The sequence below is a fragment of the Lichenostomus cassidix genome, chromosome 2 (genome assembly GCF_008360975.1).
Source record: "Lichenostomus cassidix isolate B80296 chromosome 2, HeHo_3.0, whole genome shotgun sequence".
Lineage (NCBI taxonomy): Eukaryota > Metazoa > Chordata > Aves > Passeriformes > Meliphagidae > Lichenostomus > Lichenostomus cassidix.
Genome location: NC_139482.1, coordinates 25,503,324 through 25,515,953, shown reverse-complemented (window position 1 = coordinate 25,515,953; position 12,630 = coordinate 25,503,324). Strand labels below are relative to the sequence as shown.

At 37.4% G+C, this 12,630-nt stretch overlaps 1 protein-coding gene and 1 long non-coding RNA gene across 6 annotated transcripts in view; one reads left to right on the top strand and one right to left on the bottom strand.

The window, feature by feature from the left end:
- The window catches only part of GLCCI1 (glucocorticoid induced 1), a 54,719-nt gene that overhangs the window by 12,491 nt on the left and 29,598 nt on the right, over positions 1 to 12,630 (bottom strand). The window contains exons 4-5 of one of the 2 annotated variants that reach the window (XM_085050798.1): positions 5,454 to 5,570; positions 3,283 to 3,435 (exon numbers count right to left, since the gene is read on the bottom strand). In XM_085050798.1, coding sequence (XP_084906924.1) covers positions 3,283 to 3,435; positions 5,454 to 5,570 — 270 coding nt within the window. The remainder of the gene's footprint in view (positions 1 to 3,282; positions 3,436 to 5,453; positions 5,571 to 12,630) is intronic. The other variant, XM_085050799.1, reaches the window with a different exon arrangement.
- LOC146441010 (uncharacterized) lies at positions 5,545 to 8,265 on the top strand. 4 transcript variants are annotated; one of them, XR_014849752.1, is made up of 5 exons: positions 5,545 to 5,586; positions 7,124 to 7,172; positions 7,283 to 7,353; positions 7,657 to 7,740; positions 8,048 to 8,265. It is a non-coding gene; the product is annotated as an uncharacterized LOC146441010 (long non-coding RNA). The 4 variants fall into 4 exon arrangements; XR_014849750.1 differs by having other exon boundaries at positions 5,556 to 5,586; positions 7,124 to 7,184; XR_014849753.1 differs by having other exon boundaries at positions 5,570 to 5,613.

Here is a 12,630-nt window from a genome sequence, read left to right as displayed (position 1 = left end):
TGTGATCTTGTACACCATTTCATACTGCTCTCATCCCCCTGCAAAGGTATGGAAATGCTCCATTTGACAACAAGCATGCATTTCTCAATACACTCACTTCACAAAAAATCACTTTTCATGATTTTCACTAGTTAATATTCACTAATTTGTTTTCAGTATCAATCTTTTCGCTGGAAAAAAACCCCCGAGAACACTCAATTTAGGAGAATCAGGAATGCTAACAGACTGTAATAATATTACCAATGGGAGTCTCCTCACAAGCTGTACATCTATTTGGGAGGTAACTTCTTGAGAGCACAGCATTCAATGCTATTGATTAAAATCTTTCCTCTACACTGGAACACAAAGACCAACATAAGAGAATGCTTCTTCCTGCTGGCATAAGCAAAGCCATCAATGAATTAGATAAGGTGCAAGTACAAAAGCCATCATGTACCCTATGAAGGAACACTTAGAAAAAAAACAGTTTTCGTATGAAGGCTATGAAGATTTAAGTAAGGATCCTCTGCATCTATACAAAATAGAAAATGTCCTTTTATTACAGGAGTAAGTTTCCAGATAGGCACATAAAACCACCTTGCCATCCCTTTCCAGAACAATTAGAAATCAAACAAGGAACACAGTAATCAGTTTACTTACATTGTATGATAGTCAATCATAATTGCTTTATTTCTAATTTCTAATAGTTCTGGCAGAATGTTTTTCCTAACAGAAGGCCTATGAACTTGTCCGTGTTCTGCTACAGGGCACTTTTCATGATTTTCACGATTATATTCCATAAGAGGGAACACCTCTTATCCCCCAATCCCTAAAAAAGTCCATATCTTATTGCACCTCAGTTTCCAATGTTTGTGTTGTGGAGTCACAATGGGACAAAGAACAAAAGCCTGCAAAAACTTCACAAAAAGCTGATTCCCTCTTACAAGTTACGGTGAGAACAGAGACACAGCATCACACCTTGTCAGAGTTAATCAGCAAGTTATAAACATAGGAAGGAAAATATACCCAAGAATTTTGAATAAATGCATCAGAACGTTAATTAAAAGTTTATTAATAAATTTGAGGAGAAAGAGGTGATTAAGAAATGACTCAATAAGGACAACTTAGTTTTAATGAAAGCAAAAAGAAAACACCTTCAGCTAACTAAGCATGATGAATTACTTGAAAAAATACATCTAAGGCTAAACTGCAAAGAATTAAAATTTTTTAATATTTTGACCACTTACAATGCAATCCCCTCTAAACTTTGTATTCAACTGAATTATTAAAAGGTAATGACACAAAGATATTACTAATCATCAGCAATCTTTATGAAACACCAAAATAACAGGACAAAACAACAGTGGGGTTTTTTTACTTTTATAACTACAATTTTAATCATCATTAAGATGCTAAAATTTTTAAAAATGAAGGGTTCAAATAATTAACATAACTAAGTCAGCATGAGTTAAGACAGAAGGAATATTCCAAAGTAACAAACTATCTTTGACTGCACTTTTAAAAAAGTGTCTAAAAAATACAAAATGTTACAGCAAGAAAGAATGGTAGACAATTGTAAGAAAAACAAACAGGTTCACTAACAGTGAAACCAGTCAAGTTTGGCTTCCTAGGGTTTATCTTTAGTTCAGTAATTCCTAACCTTTTACCTAGCTGCCCCAACTGCCCCCACCAGGCTAAAACACAGCTAAATTGTTCTATTAGAAGAAAGTTCACCAGCAGTAATATTGAGTAAATTATGATCTTGTTATGATTGTCCATAAGCAAACTGAGATCTAGTAACCTCAAGGACAGTGCTAGTAGTCCCACTATAGGTCCCACAAGACCAGACTTCACAGAAATCAACAGTTACATAGCAGGAAACAACCCTCTGCCCACAAAGATGGACTTCACTTCAAGGGCAATGACTGATTTATGACTTTCTTTTGTGTCTGAAGCTCTCGCCAGCTGAATGTTTGGAAGAAGGGTTCACTATTGCCTTGGTTGCATAAACTGCTGAGCACCTCTGGCCCAAATCCAACAATGCACTTAAGTATGTGCTTAACTGTTTTGCTGGATCAGAGTCAGTACATTCAGTAACATAGGAGAGCTCTGTATCCCAAGCAATAAGCTGTTAAAACCCAAGGACAACATTTACAAAGATGATTTTTCTGATAGATAAATAAAATATCCTCCAACTATAGGAGATTATAACTCTAGCCATAGCAACATCAATGGTGGCACTACAATACACACCTTTTTGTACTCTGGAGATGCTGCAACAAGGCTCATTGATCTGGGCTTTCAGTTTGCAACTTTGACTTTTTTTTCCCCTTATTTCCTGTTTTATTTCCTGTTACAATACACATCTCTTCTAAAGATATAATACAGCATTAGGAAAGAAAACAGCACACAACTACTACTACTACTACAGTATTTCATTAAGACTGCTTGGCCCACACAACTAAGTATAGGACTAGAAGCCAAGACTACTCCAAAACTTTTCAAGTTTACTACTGATATGAAGCACTGCAAATAGAAGGTTTCAGAATCTTAAACCTCTGATTAAAGTTTCATAGCTTGACTCATATACTGAATTGCTACTACATGACCATTCATGAGAAAAGCACCTACACCTTGGAGAAGATCAGAAAAAACAGTGGAGAAGTTTATTCCACAGCAGAAAATTTTCACTGGCTATTTAGGAAACAGATGCTGTAAATCAAGTATTCCACATTTTAAGTGTCATCAAAGCACTAAACTCCTCAATGACAAATTCAATGCTCCAAAACAAAGCTGCCCCACTGGTCAATGTTTCCAATACACAGGTCTCCCATGACATATCACAGAGGTCTCATGAAGTAAAATGGCCCACATTCAGTTTATGGGAAAAAAAGCATTAAAACCAAAAAGGAGAGCACAGCACCGGAAACTTACATCTTGCTTAAGAAAATAGTACAAAATGAAGCAAATATAACAATCTCCTGATCTCTAATTACTTATTACTGCAGCCTGAAGTGTCTGAATGTTCAAACACTTGTATTTCTCACAAAAACTTTCAAGTTCTCTACAGAAAGGGCACTCTAAACAAAGTAGGTTTGGCCAGAAACCTTTTAAAAATAAAAAAGAAAAACCAAAAAAACCCCACCATGCTAAAACTCTGAAACAAGGTTTTCAAACAAACAGTTCTTTGAAGAAAATTATTTGTAATTTCAGCCACAAGGAAGATTCCTCAAGAGGAAGGTTTTCCTTGTGTTTATAGATTACAAAGAGATAACAACCATAAACATGTTACTATACGCTTACCTTGGATACTTCTTCTTTTCCACTGTTCTCCTTAATGAATACTTTTTCCAGTTCAGGACTTATTCCTTCTACATTACACGGCACACGTGAAGCAGTTGATTTTGGCACTGAAATGTTTGACAGTGGCATAGGGACTGATCTGGAAATACAAGCCTAGAAGGTAGACAGCAACATGATTTAAAGATGGGAAATAGAATAAAGGCAGAAGTCTGAGACCAAAACTAAAAACATTACTAAGTAAGAAGCTGTGTACTAATTTTGCTAGAAGATCATATTTTTTTCCTTGGTGACTTTAAATTTAAAAAAAAAAAGCCTGCATAAATCAAAAGCCAATAAAATAATCTCTACTTAATTCAAAGAAGAGTTGTATAATCAAAGCATTCTATGACTTCACTTGGTAGTAAGCAGACAGGTGTATGTACTTTCCAGATGCATAGACTACAGAATACACCACAGGGGGATGGGGAGCGCATGGGGCCCTGATGCTAATGTTTTAACTGGGATCCAAAAGGCATTTCCTAACATTCCTAAAGCTTAATGACTCAACTGAAATATTCACTTAATGCACTTTTACTCTCTTTTGGTTGGCTTTAGCAAATGAAAAATAAAACATTTATTCTGAACCTTTAATTTCATCAGCTTATAGCTTTTCAGAACTTTATGTCAAAGGTCTTAAGGGAAATCATCTTGAGTTTAAGAAACAAGCATGTAGGTAAGAACAAGTATGGTTTTCATAAAAGCCTATTGAGCAGAGCTCTGTTACCGACAGGAAATATTCACAAGGGTGCACATGCATCTTGCACAGACAACCTCAAAAGCTTCATTGTGGCAGCAGCTACACTGACAGCCATGCACAGTGCTCACGTGTCAATCAATGTGTTCTCCCCCTGCTCAAAGGACCACAGGATGCTTAAGACAAAAATGTGAACTTTTTTTTTAGTTCTTATCAAGTGAATTTTGTACAATGCGCAGCTCCCAAGGTGCAAGTCATTTTTCTGCAAGCACTCTCTGACTGCCAAAACACAGTGCCTGTGGAATGGCTTTATCGGAGAGCACCTTCCTGAGAAGTCAAAATGTCTTATGAGCAATTTGGAATGTGAGCTCCAAGTACCAAAGAATGTGTCTTCCCAGCATATGTCCTAGGTGGGTTTCAATTTGTGTCAAAGACCATTTGCACTGTGACTATTATGGCACAGGTACTTCCAACAGCTTACTTTGAAATGTAAAGCAAAAAATAAAAAAAAACCAAAACCAAAACCAATCCTTTTCTATGCAAAATGTAGTAGGATCCTTTGTTATAAAGGCATAACATGTTCAGGAAGAGTATCAAATTCCTGTTATCTTCATCCCATTAGGCTTTGACCACCAGATTTTACCCCCACTGAAGGATTGTAAGGAAATCAGCCATGACAGCTCAACCAGCTGCTCTAACTAGCTGCTTTATAGAACACCATCTAGTTAAAAAGGCACTCAGGAAATACCATGACAGGACCAACATTTCTGATGTTCCAAGAGTGGCCTGTTAGTAACAGGGAGTCCAAGTTAAGGATCTACTATAGGTGAAACTTAATCAGGATGCAATTATTTGCGCTCCCAAATAAGCCATGGTTAAATGCTTTCTGCAGGTGGCTCAAGGTTTGTGAAGACATTGACTGAACCTCACCTGAGCTTTAGAACTGTAACTGGGTTTCAATTTTGCTGACAGGTTGTAATGACTAGATCATGACTGCTTTGGGCATCCTCCTTGTACCCTGGTTCTTTGGTTCTTTCTTTTTCTTTATTTCCTATTTTATTTTTTAACTAGCCCAGATGGAATTAAGTTGCAAAACTGATATGCAAATTCCCTCCTGTGGAGCTTTGAAAGTGTACCACAAAAAATTAGTCTTAAAAGCAAGTACGTATTCCTGGAAGCACAGCCTTATCTGGCCAAGCCCAGAACTTTTACAGCATCATAATATATTTCAGTTGCTATCCTGGTGCAACCCTTCTTTTATTATATGACGACCATCAGATAAACTCCAGTGAAGGTACAGCAGTATCAGAGTACTACTACTAGCATTTCAGTGTACTACACAAGAGAACAAACACAAGACAGACAGGAAGGCTCAGGAGGCTATTCAGCCAACCCTGATAAGGTAGGAGGCTGGTACTATAAGGAAGTACCTACTTACCTGAGTCTGACTGATTGCTATATGGTTGCCATGGAGAGGTGACTGACGTTCCTTCTCTTTGTTGTGACGACTGCTCTGCTTACTGCGCTGAAGCTGCTGCCTCAGTTTGGCAATCTGCTGGAGAGAAGTTCAGGTGAAGTGAGAATGAGTTATCACATGGGTAACTGCTCAAATCTTCACATATAAAAGGAATCATGGACATTTTAATCCTCTTTGGACGATTTTATAGGCATATGGGATTGCCTTTCCTTGAAGTATGAGCATTACAGTTCCTTTCAGCTTATCAGATACTTACTCCAAAGTATCTGACCTATTCACCAACCTGAATATGACAACAGGCTTAGTTTATTAACTGAATTTCCTCATTTACACACAAGCACTGTAATAACTGATGCAAACCAAAGTAGTCAGAATGACAATTTGTAGCATTTTCTAACATACAACTGGTTTAAGCTGGGGACTTTGGAGCCTACAGTCAAATTTATTTTATCTTAAACCAAACCAAAATTCTTTTAGTGATAACTCATCACAAAAGTAAAGAGCCTTCACAAACAACTGGCAATCAAAATGCACTGCTCATCTTGGAGTACGTATTTAATATATTTAACAGCATTTTGCTGCAGGCAAAATTATCACAGATTCCTTCAGGCAGATGGAATTAACTTTTCTGCTGTCTGCTGCAAAGATGTCTAATCAAAAGTTACATATTTTAAATGTCAAATGCAACTAAAGCCATTATCTATTTGACCTGCTCCTTAACAAGAAACCAAAGAATTTCATTTGGGGATTCCTCTACTTATTTATTCCTCCTGGGAAATTTCTACATGAAAGAGAGTATTTACCTCTATAAACATTGTCTCAGAAGTTTAGACTATGTGCAAATTCACACAACATGTACAGACACTTCCTTAAAACTGGATAATTTGTTCCCTTAGGCTCAAATCCCAGTGCTCCTCATGCCCAGCACACTGGAATGAATACAAGGCCATTCATGGCCCCATTTAATTTTTAACTCAGCTAGAGATACAATTTTTAAAAACCTGAAGGGCAAGTAAGGAGAATGAATGCACAGGGAATTCATACATCAGCTGGAAACCAACCTCTCTTTCTGAGTGACAACTTACAAGTACATGCACTCTGTGGGTACTTCCAAGTAGTTAAATATATCACTAGTACTCTTGCAAAGCAATTCTGTGGCAGAGAATCACATTACATCACTCTTCACAGTGTCAGAGATGACAGTGCTTGGTGAAGAGGTTTGCATGGAGCTTTGCTGCAGGCTGTGGACTTTTCTTTGTGCTGTCTCTGGTAGCACTCACAGAAGAGCTATCTACCTTTAAGGCTTCATATCCAGTCTTGCCACAGCTCGTTACCCATATTTAGAGAACTGCTACTCAGAAATGGCTGAATACTTTGATCTTTAAACACCAGACAAACAGTTCAAGATTTCCAAAAGGGTCTGTGTGTTGAATACATCCAGAAAAACAGAGCCCTAATACAACTGTGTTCCTTACACAAATGAGCTAGATTTAGATAACTGGGACATTAATCTCTTGATCAAAGGTATAATTTGAGTACCACATTGAAAGAAACTTTAGAGTCTGAAGAGATATTTCATCTCTTAAAAAAACTAGATACATTTGTCTAGAACTTTCCCCTTCTCCCTGCAGGAGTAAGAGCAATTAGGATATCAAATCCCATAGATGAAAAAACAAGCAGGTAACTACTCTGGTAAATATAGACACATTACAAATATTTATGTCTTACATTAGAATGCTGAAGAATGGGGAGAATTAGGAAATAATCTTCATCTTCCCTTTTAAAAACAGAGGAGAATGGTGATGCTCACATCAGAAGACAGCTGTGGACAGAGATGGCTGGCTACAAGAATCATCAGAAAGTAAGGACAGCACTGTATATAAATCTTTCATTTCTATTGCCTCTCCTTGATACTGTGCACTTCCTTCTCAGTCAAAAAGTTAAATATACTATTTTATTTAATTTAAATGAAATATGGTTTTTGAGCTTTCTTCAGGAGCACATTGTGAAAAAAAGTATCTACACAACACCACCTCAGAGATCTGGCTGACTGATTTCTGCCACAAATAAGCTTGAAAATCTTTGAGGACATAGCCTCTCACTGTAAAATTTGCATAGTGAATGCTCTAAATGGGAGAGTGTTGATAGGCTTTTATGTCTCTAGGCTAGCCAAAAACCTCGATGCTCTGATATTGCGAAAGGAATCAATGGATCTCTGGAATCTAAGGTTCTCTCAACCACCTCAAGAGTATGTATACTTTGGCAGTCAGTAAGTTCTTGACACTAACATAAAGAAAAGACTTGTTGGGTCACTGAGGAGAAACAGAAGATGAAAAATTGTTGATTTGACTGTGTTTCTGGAGCTGATACGATCACTTAAGCCAAACAAGCAATGCAGGGAAGAAACAGATGTGCCTTCTTAGATCATATGTCCTTACCCTGAACTTGCAGGACCCTAGCTGTCCATGATGTTGTAGTTACCCTTGGACAACAAAATGAGAAAGTAACAATGGGCATACAAAAAGGAATCTGCCATTTCTTTTTTTATCCTGCAGACCTGGGAGACAGAAGCTTGCCAGCACAACCAACCAGCAAGCTGGCAGTGCCAATGAGTACATGAAATCCACTGAACTAAACGATGCTCAATCTCTTCACCAAGGGGAGTCCACAGTGATTTTACCACTTGCTAAAGCTAATCCTGAAACTGCAACAGATTTTTTTTCTTCTATAAGATTATAGTTTAATTAAACTGAAATAAAGCCACTACTACTAACAGGAATAGACAGCTGTGCTAGCTTCCTAGAACCTTATCCACACCTTCTTTTCAGGCAGCAGAGAAGCACCATCAGAGCACCAAACATAAGCAAAATGTACAAGGTACACCAATTCTCACAAAACAAATAATTCATAGAGTAAGAAAGGAGCCAGAAACACAAGCCTTGATGGCACCGGTTTTACCAATTATCTCAAAGAAGCAGCAGATCCTGTCTCTTGGGCACTCAAATGATGCAGCTAATATAAGCTAGGGAGTCTGCTGTGCAAAGAAAATGGTGCCAAGCAAGTGGTATCAGGAAAACAGGCATTTGAAGATCCAGCATTAGACCAGATCTGTGCAAAGAAAATGGTGCCAAGGAAGAGGCAGAAAAGGAACCATGTGCTACACTGGGGACACCAAAAGGCCGTAACAGAACACTCCCATTTTCACACAGCAGCTAAAACCAGAAAGGGTTAGGGATGCCACTTCCCTCACGCGCCCAAGCACTGAGAATGAATGTGACTGGGGCATGCATAAGCATATTAAGGAACATATGTAAATCATCACAAAAAGATCTAATGTGTATCCCAAAGCACCCACTTGTCAAAGACACTAAAATTTAAGCCTTAGCCTTGCACTTAGATCTATAACGTGCAACAATTATTTTAGTACACCAATTGAAATGCTCTCCCCGCCTACCTGACTTGTAGATAGACAGAACGTTCTCATTAGAAAATACAGCTACTTTCTTAGGGGATACCGATGAAAATAAAACAAATTAAAAAGAAAAAAACCCAAGAAATTCATTAAGGAAAAAACACAATTTGAACACTACTTCCAACATTCAAATGCTATTTATTATTTAAAACTGTTTTGCTACATCTCAATGTGTAAACATATATGATAGTAAATTTCTAAGTATATATTTTAATTCACATTTGGCAAGTACTCTCATGTGACTGCATGACAAATCTGTGCACATTAAAAAAAAAAATTAGAAAATTTTCAGCCTTTGCTCTTCCAGTGACTGTTCTCTGCAGTGCTGCTGATGCAGTGAAAAGACTCGTTTCTTCACCTTCTTTAAAGTAATTTATGAAAAAACCCCACCAACAAAAACCACCAATAAAACACAAAGATCAGCGCATCAGGGTACAAAGTTTCAGTTCAGTCTTTGATGGCTTACTGTCAGCCAAAGATAAGATGACCATCCAGGATTATTAAACATATAAGTTAGGAAAACCCCCTATAAATATATTTTTTGCTTACTAACTATTTCTACACCTCAAAGCTGTAAAACTAGTAACATGAATTTCGTCCATGCCACTTGTAATGTGCATGCAGTCTAATATAACTAATGGCACAAACCTGAGAAATAACCAAGTAAGGTCAGTTCTTTACAACACTGGGATAATCTGAATATCCTGGCAATTTTTCCCTTTTGAAGGGACCTAGATGCAGACTACTAATATGAAGGAACCTGACACACCCCTGCATACCTCTCCAAATTATCACTAATATTTTCCAGTCCATATGCTGTATTTGTACAGCTCAGGCTGGTAACTTTATTGCTAATCAAGCCACAGACTCCTTGTTAATGAGTGAGCTCCATCTCACTCACGAAACATTTGTTAATAAACAAGTTAGCCATTAGGTCAAAGAGCAAAACAAGCATTAGAAATTCACCCTAAACCTTTGAATACAATCTTTCAATTGGTATATGAAAGGACATAAGGCATGCAAGCTCTCATATTCAATTCTCTTTTATTCCTAAGTCCTTTTCAAGCAAAAAGGGACCTTCCAATGGGAGGCTGCTGCTGTTTGTGTAAGAGACACAGCACAGAGAGCTACTTAAGGGAAGTGAAAAATCAGCTGTCTGAAATAAGTCTTTAAAAACCCATACAAAGCGAAAACTACTTGTTTTAAATACTGGGTTTTTCCCAGTTCTGGCTAAATTTCAGTTCAGGGTAAGCTATAACTAAAATTGTCCCTGAACAACTTCAGCGGAATTTCAAACTAATTATTCAGGTTGAAAAGGGAAGAAATATCAGTGCTTTTAACCATTACTTGGTTTGTGTCCCATATAAAGACTGATAGCAATCTTTATCTCCTACTCAAGACATGTGCCTATTGAAATAATGTTAAAGCAGTGTGGCATCACCCTAGACAAGTTACACTTAAGACTTCTTAAAATCAAGTAGTAGAGCCCTTCAGAATCAATAAATTCTTTAAAGGTAGACTTTGTTATGAAATAATAAGAAGAAAGTTTATACTGAGAGCTGGGGACATTAAAATTTTTAATAGACTCACTACAAGAAAACAAATATATCTATTTCAGTGCTAGACAGATTTAATCCTGACACACACCAATTCCAATCAAAGGCAAAGTAAGTTTCACTACCCAAAAGTAAAATTCTTTTTATGAGTGGTACTTCTGAATTCATTTGCTTGCTTGAGATCTTAAACCTATATGCTCACTTTTAGTTTTCATTTTAAAGAACTACCAGTTGTATTAAATAAATGTATTTAGTTTTAACAGTATTCAAACTAACCAAGGAAAAAGATTTTTTTTTAACTTAAACACATATTCAATCTTATTTTACCAAAATCAGTAACTACCACACAAGTGTTTGGCTAGTTTACAGTACCAACATAGTAAAAAATACATGCTAGAAATCATTCCATTAATTTCTGAAGCAAGAAAATATGAATACAAATTGCTAAAACAAGCCAAGGAAACTGCAAACAGCTATCTACTTGTTTACTGTCAAAAGCGATGGGAAACAGTTCAAAATTCTGAGCAGAACAATGTTATCTATGCTACACATAACAAATGCAGCTGCCCAGGAGAAGGTGGTATTTTTATTTCCATTACTTCAGCTCTTGCTTTCAGGTGCCCATAGCTTTGTCAAATGTCTACCATGAAACATTCTGCTCTTCCATCTCCTTCCCATCAGAGATATCAGTACAAGCATTAGATGTTTAAGAATGTGATTTAAATTGAAAGGGGGGTGGAAGACATTTTACCATCTCATGTGCCAAAACACATTACTTTAGCTTTTTACCTGCATAGTTCTGGTTTTCACTGTTTTGGATGAAACAGCCAAACATTTGGCTTTAGAGCACACAGCACATGTGCTCTAGCCCCTTGGAAGAATCTTTACATTTGATGAAGCTATGGCAAAAATTTCGGTTTGCACAGGTTCAAGAAAGATATCTGGAACTGGCAGCTACATTTGTTAGCAATTCTGTCTCTCATGGGCTTTCCAGTTTGAATAGAACCACCCCAGAGAATTTCTCATTCCAGGAACTGCAGATTACTATGGCACAAAGAAACTGAGTGTACAGATACTGTTGGTATTGAACACTTAACACCCACCACACAGGCTTACACGTGAGGCAAAGGAAAAAGAATAGGATAAAACAGAAGCCAAACAATGGAGAGCCAGAACTGACAAGGAGCTGATATGTAACAGAGAAAGAGCTCAAATAGAGTAGACAAATAGTGACTGGATGATGCATGCAGAATGACACTAGGTTATGAACCCAAGCAACTAGAAAAGGTAAGAAAAGTGGCCTGAGTAGCTGAAGCAAGGATAACAGAGGTAGGGGAAGAACTGTATGCTGAAGAAGACAATGGTAGGTTTTAGGGTGAACAACCATTGCAATGTTTGGATAGAAACAACTCCCTTCCCCAGAACCCATTTGGTTCACTAGTGCATTCTATAAAAAAAAGGAACTGTGAAACACATTGGCCACACATTTCTTATCTTTCTCCTGTGGTCAGTACACCAAGAGGGTGGCAACCCAGCACAATGGATCACTTTTATCAAATGTCAGAGACTTGCTTGTCAGAAACATACTGAAGGTTTCACTATCACTGACAGCCACAGGCCTATGGCAAAGAAGAGCTGCTTGTTGCACAAGTTGATAGGGAGCTGCCAGAATATGAAGGACAGTCTCTCAGTAAAAGCAAGGAAACATTATCCTAGAAAAACAGATGCTCCTCCTATCTGTATTATAAGTTCTTTGTGCTGCTAGGTAATGTTTAAGCCAAAACTTCTCAGACACCAAACTCCTTCTTGCACTAATTTCTGGTCACTGAATATGTGGTTCCAAATGCTTCTTCACAGCTGCAGATGAAGTCATCCAGGCAACTGAAGGCCCATGTACCAATACATCAAGGTTTCATAAGAGGTACTCAGTGAGATGGGAACACAAAATCCTCTTTTGATCAATCTCCTTCTCTTTGGCTCAGGTCTTATTCTTAAAAAGTGAGGCTACTGCCACCAATGGATTGCAAGATTATTCCGTATTTGTCAAATGTGATTTTAAAATTTGAGTAATTAAACTTCCATCACTCCTTTTGACTATTACTATATCAAC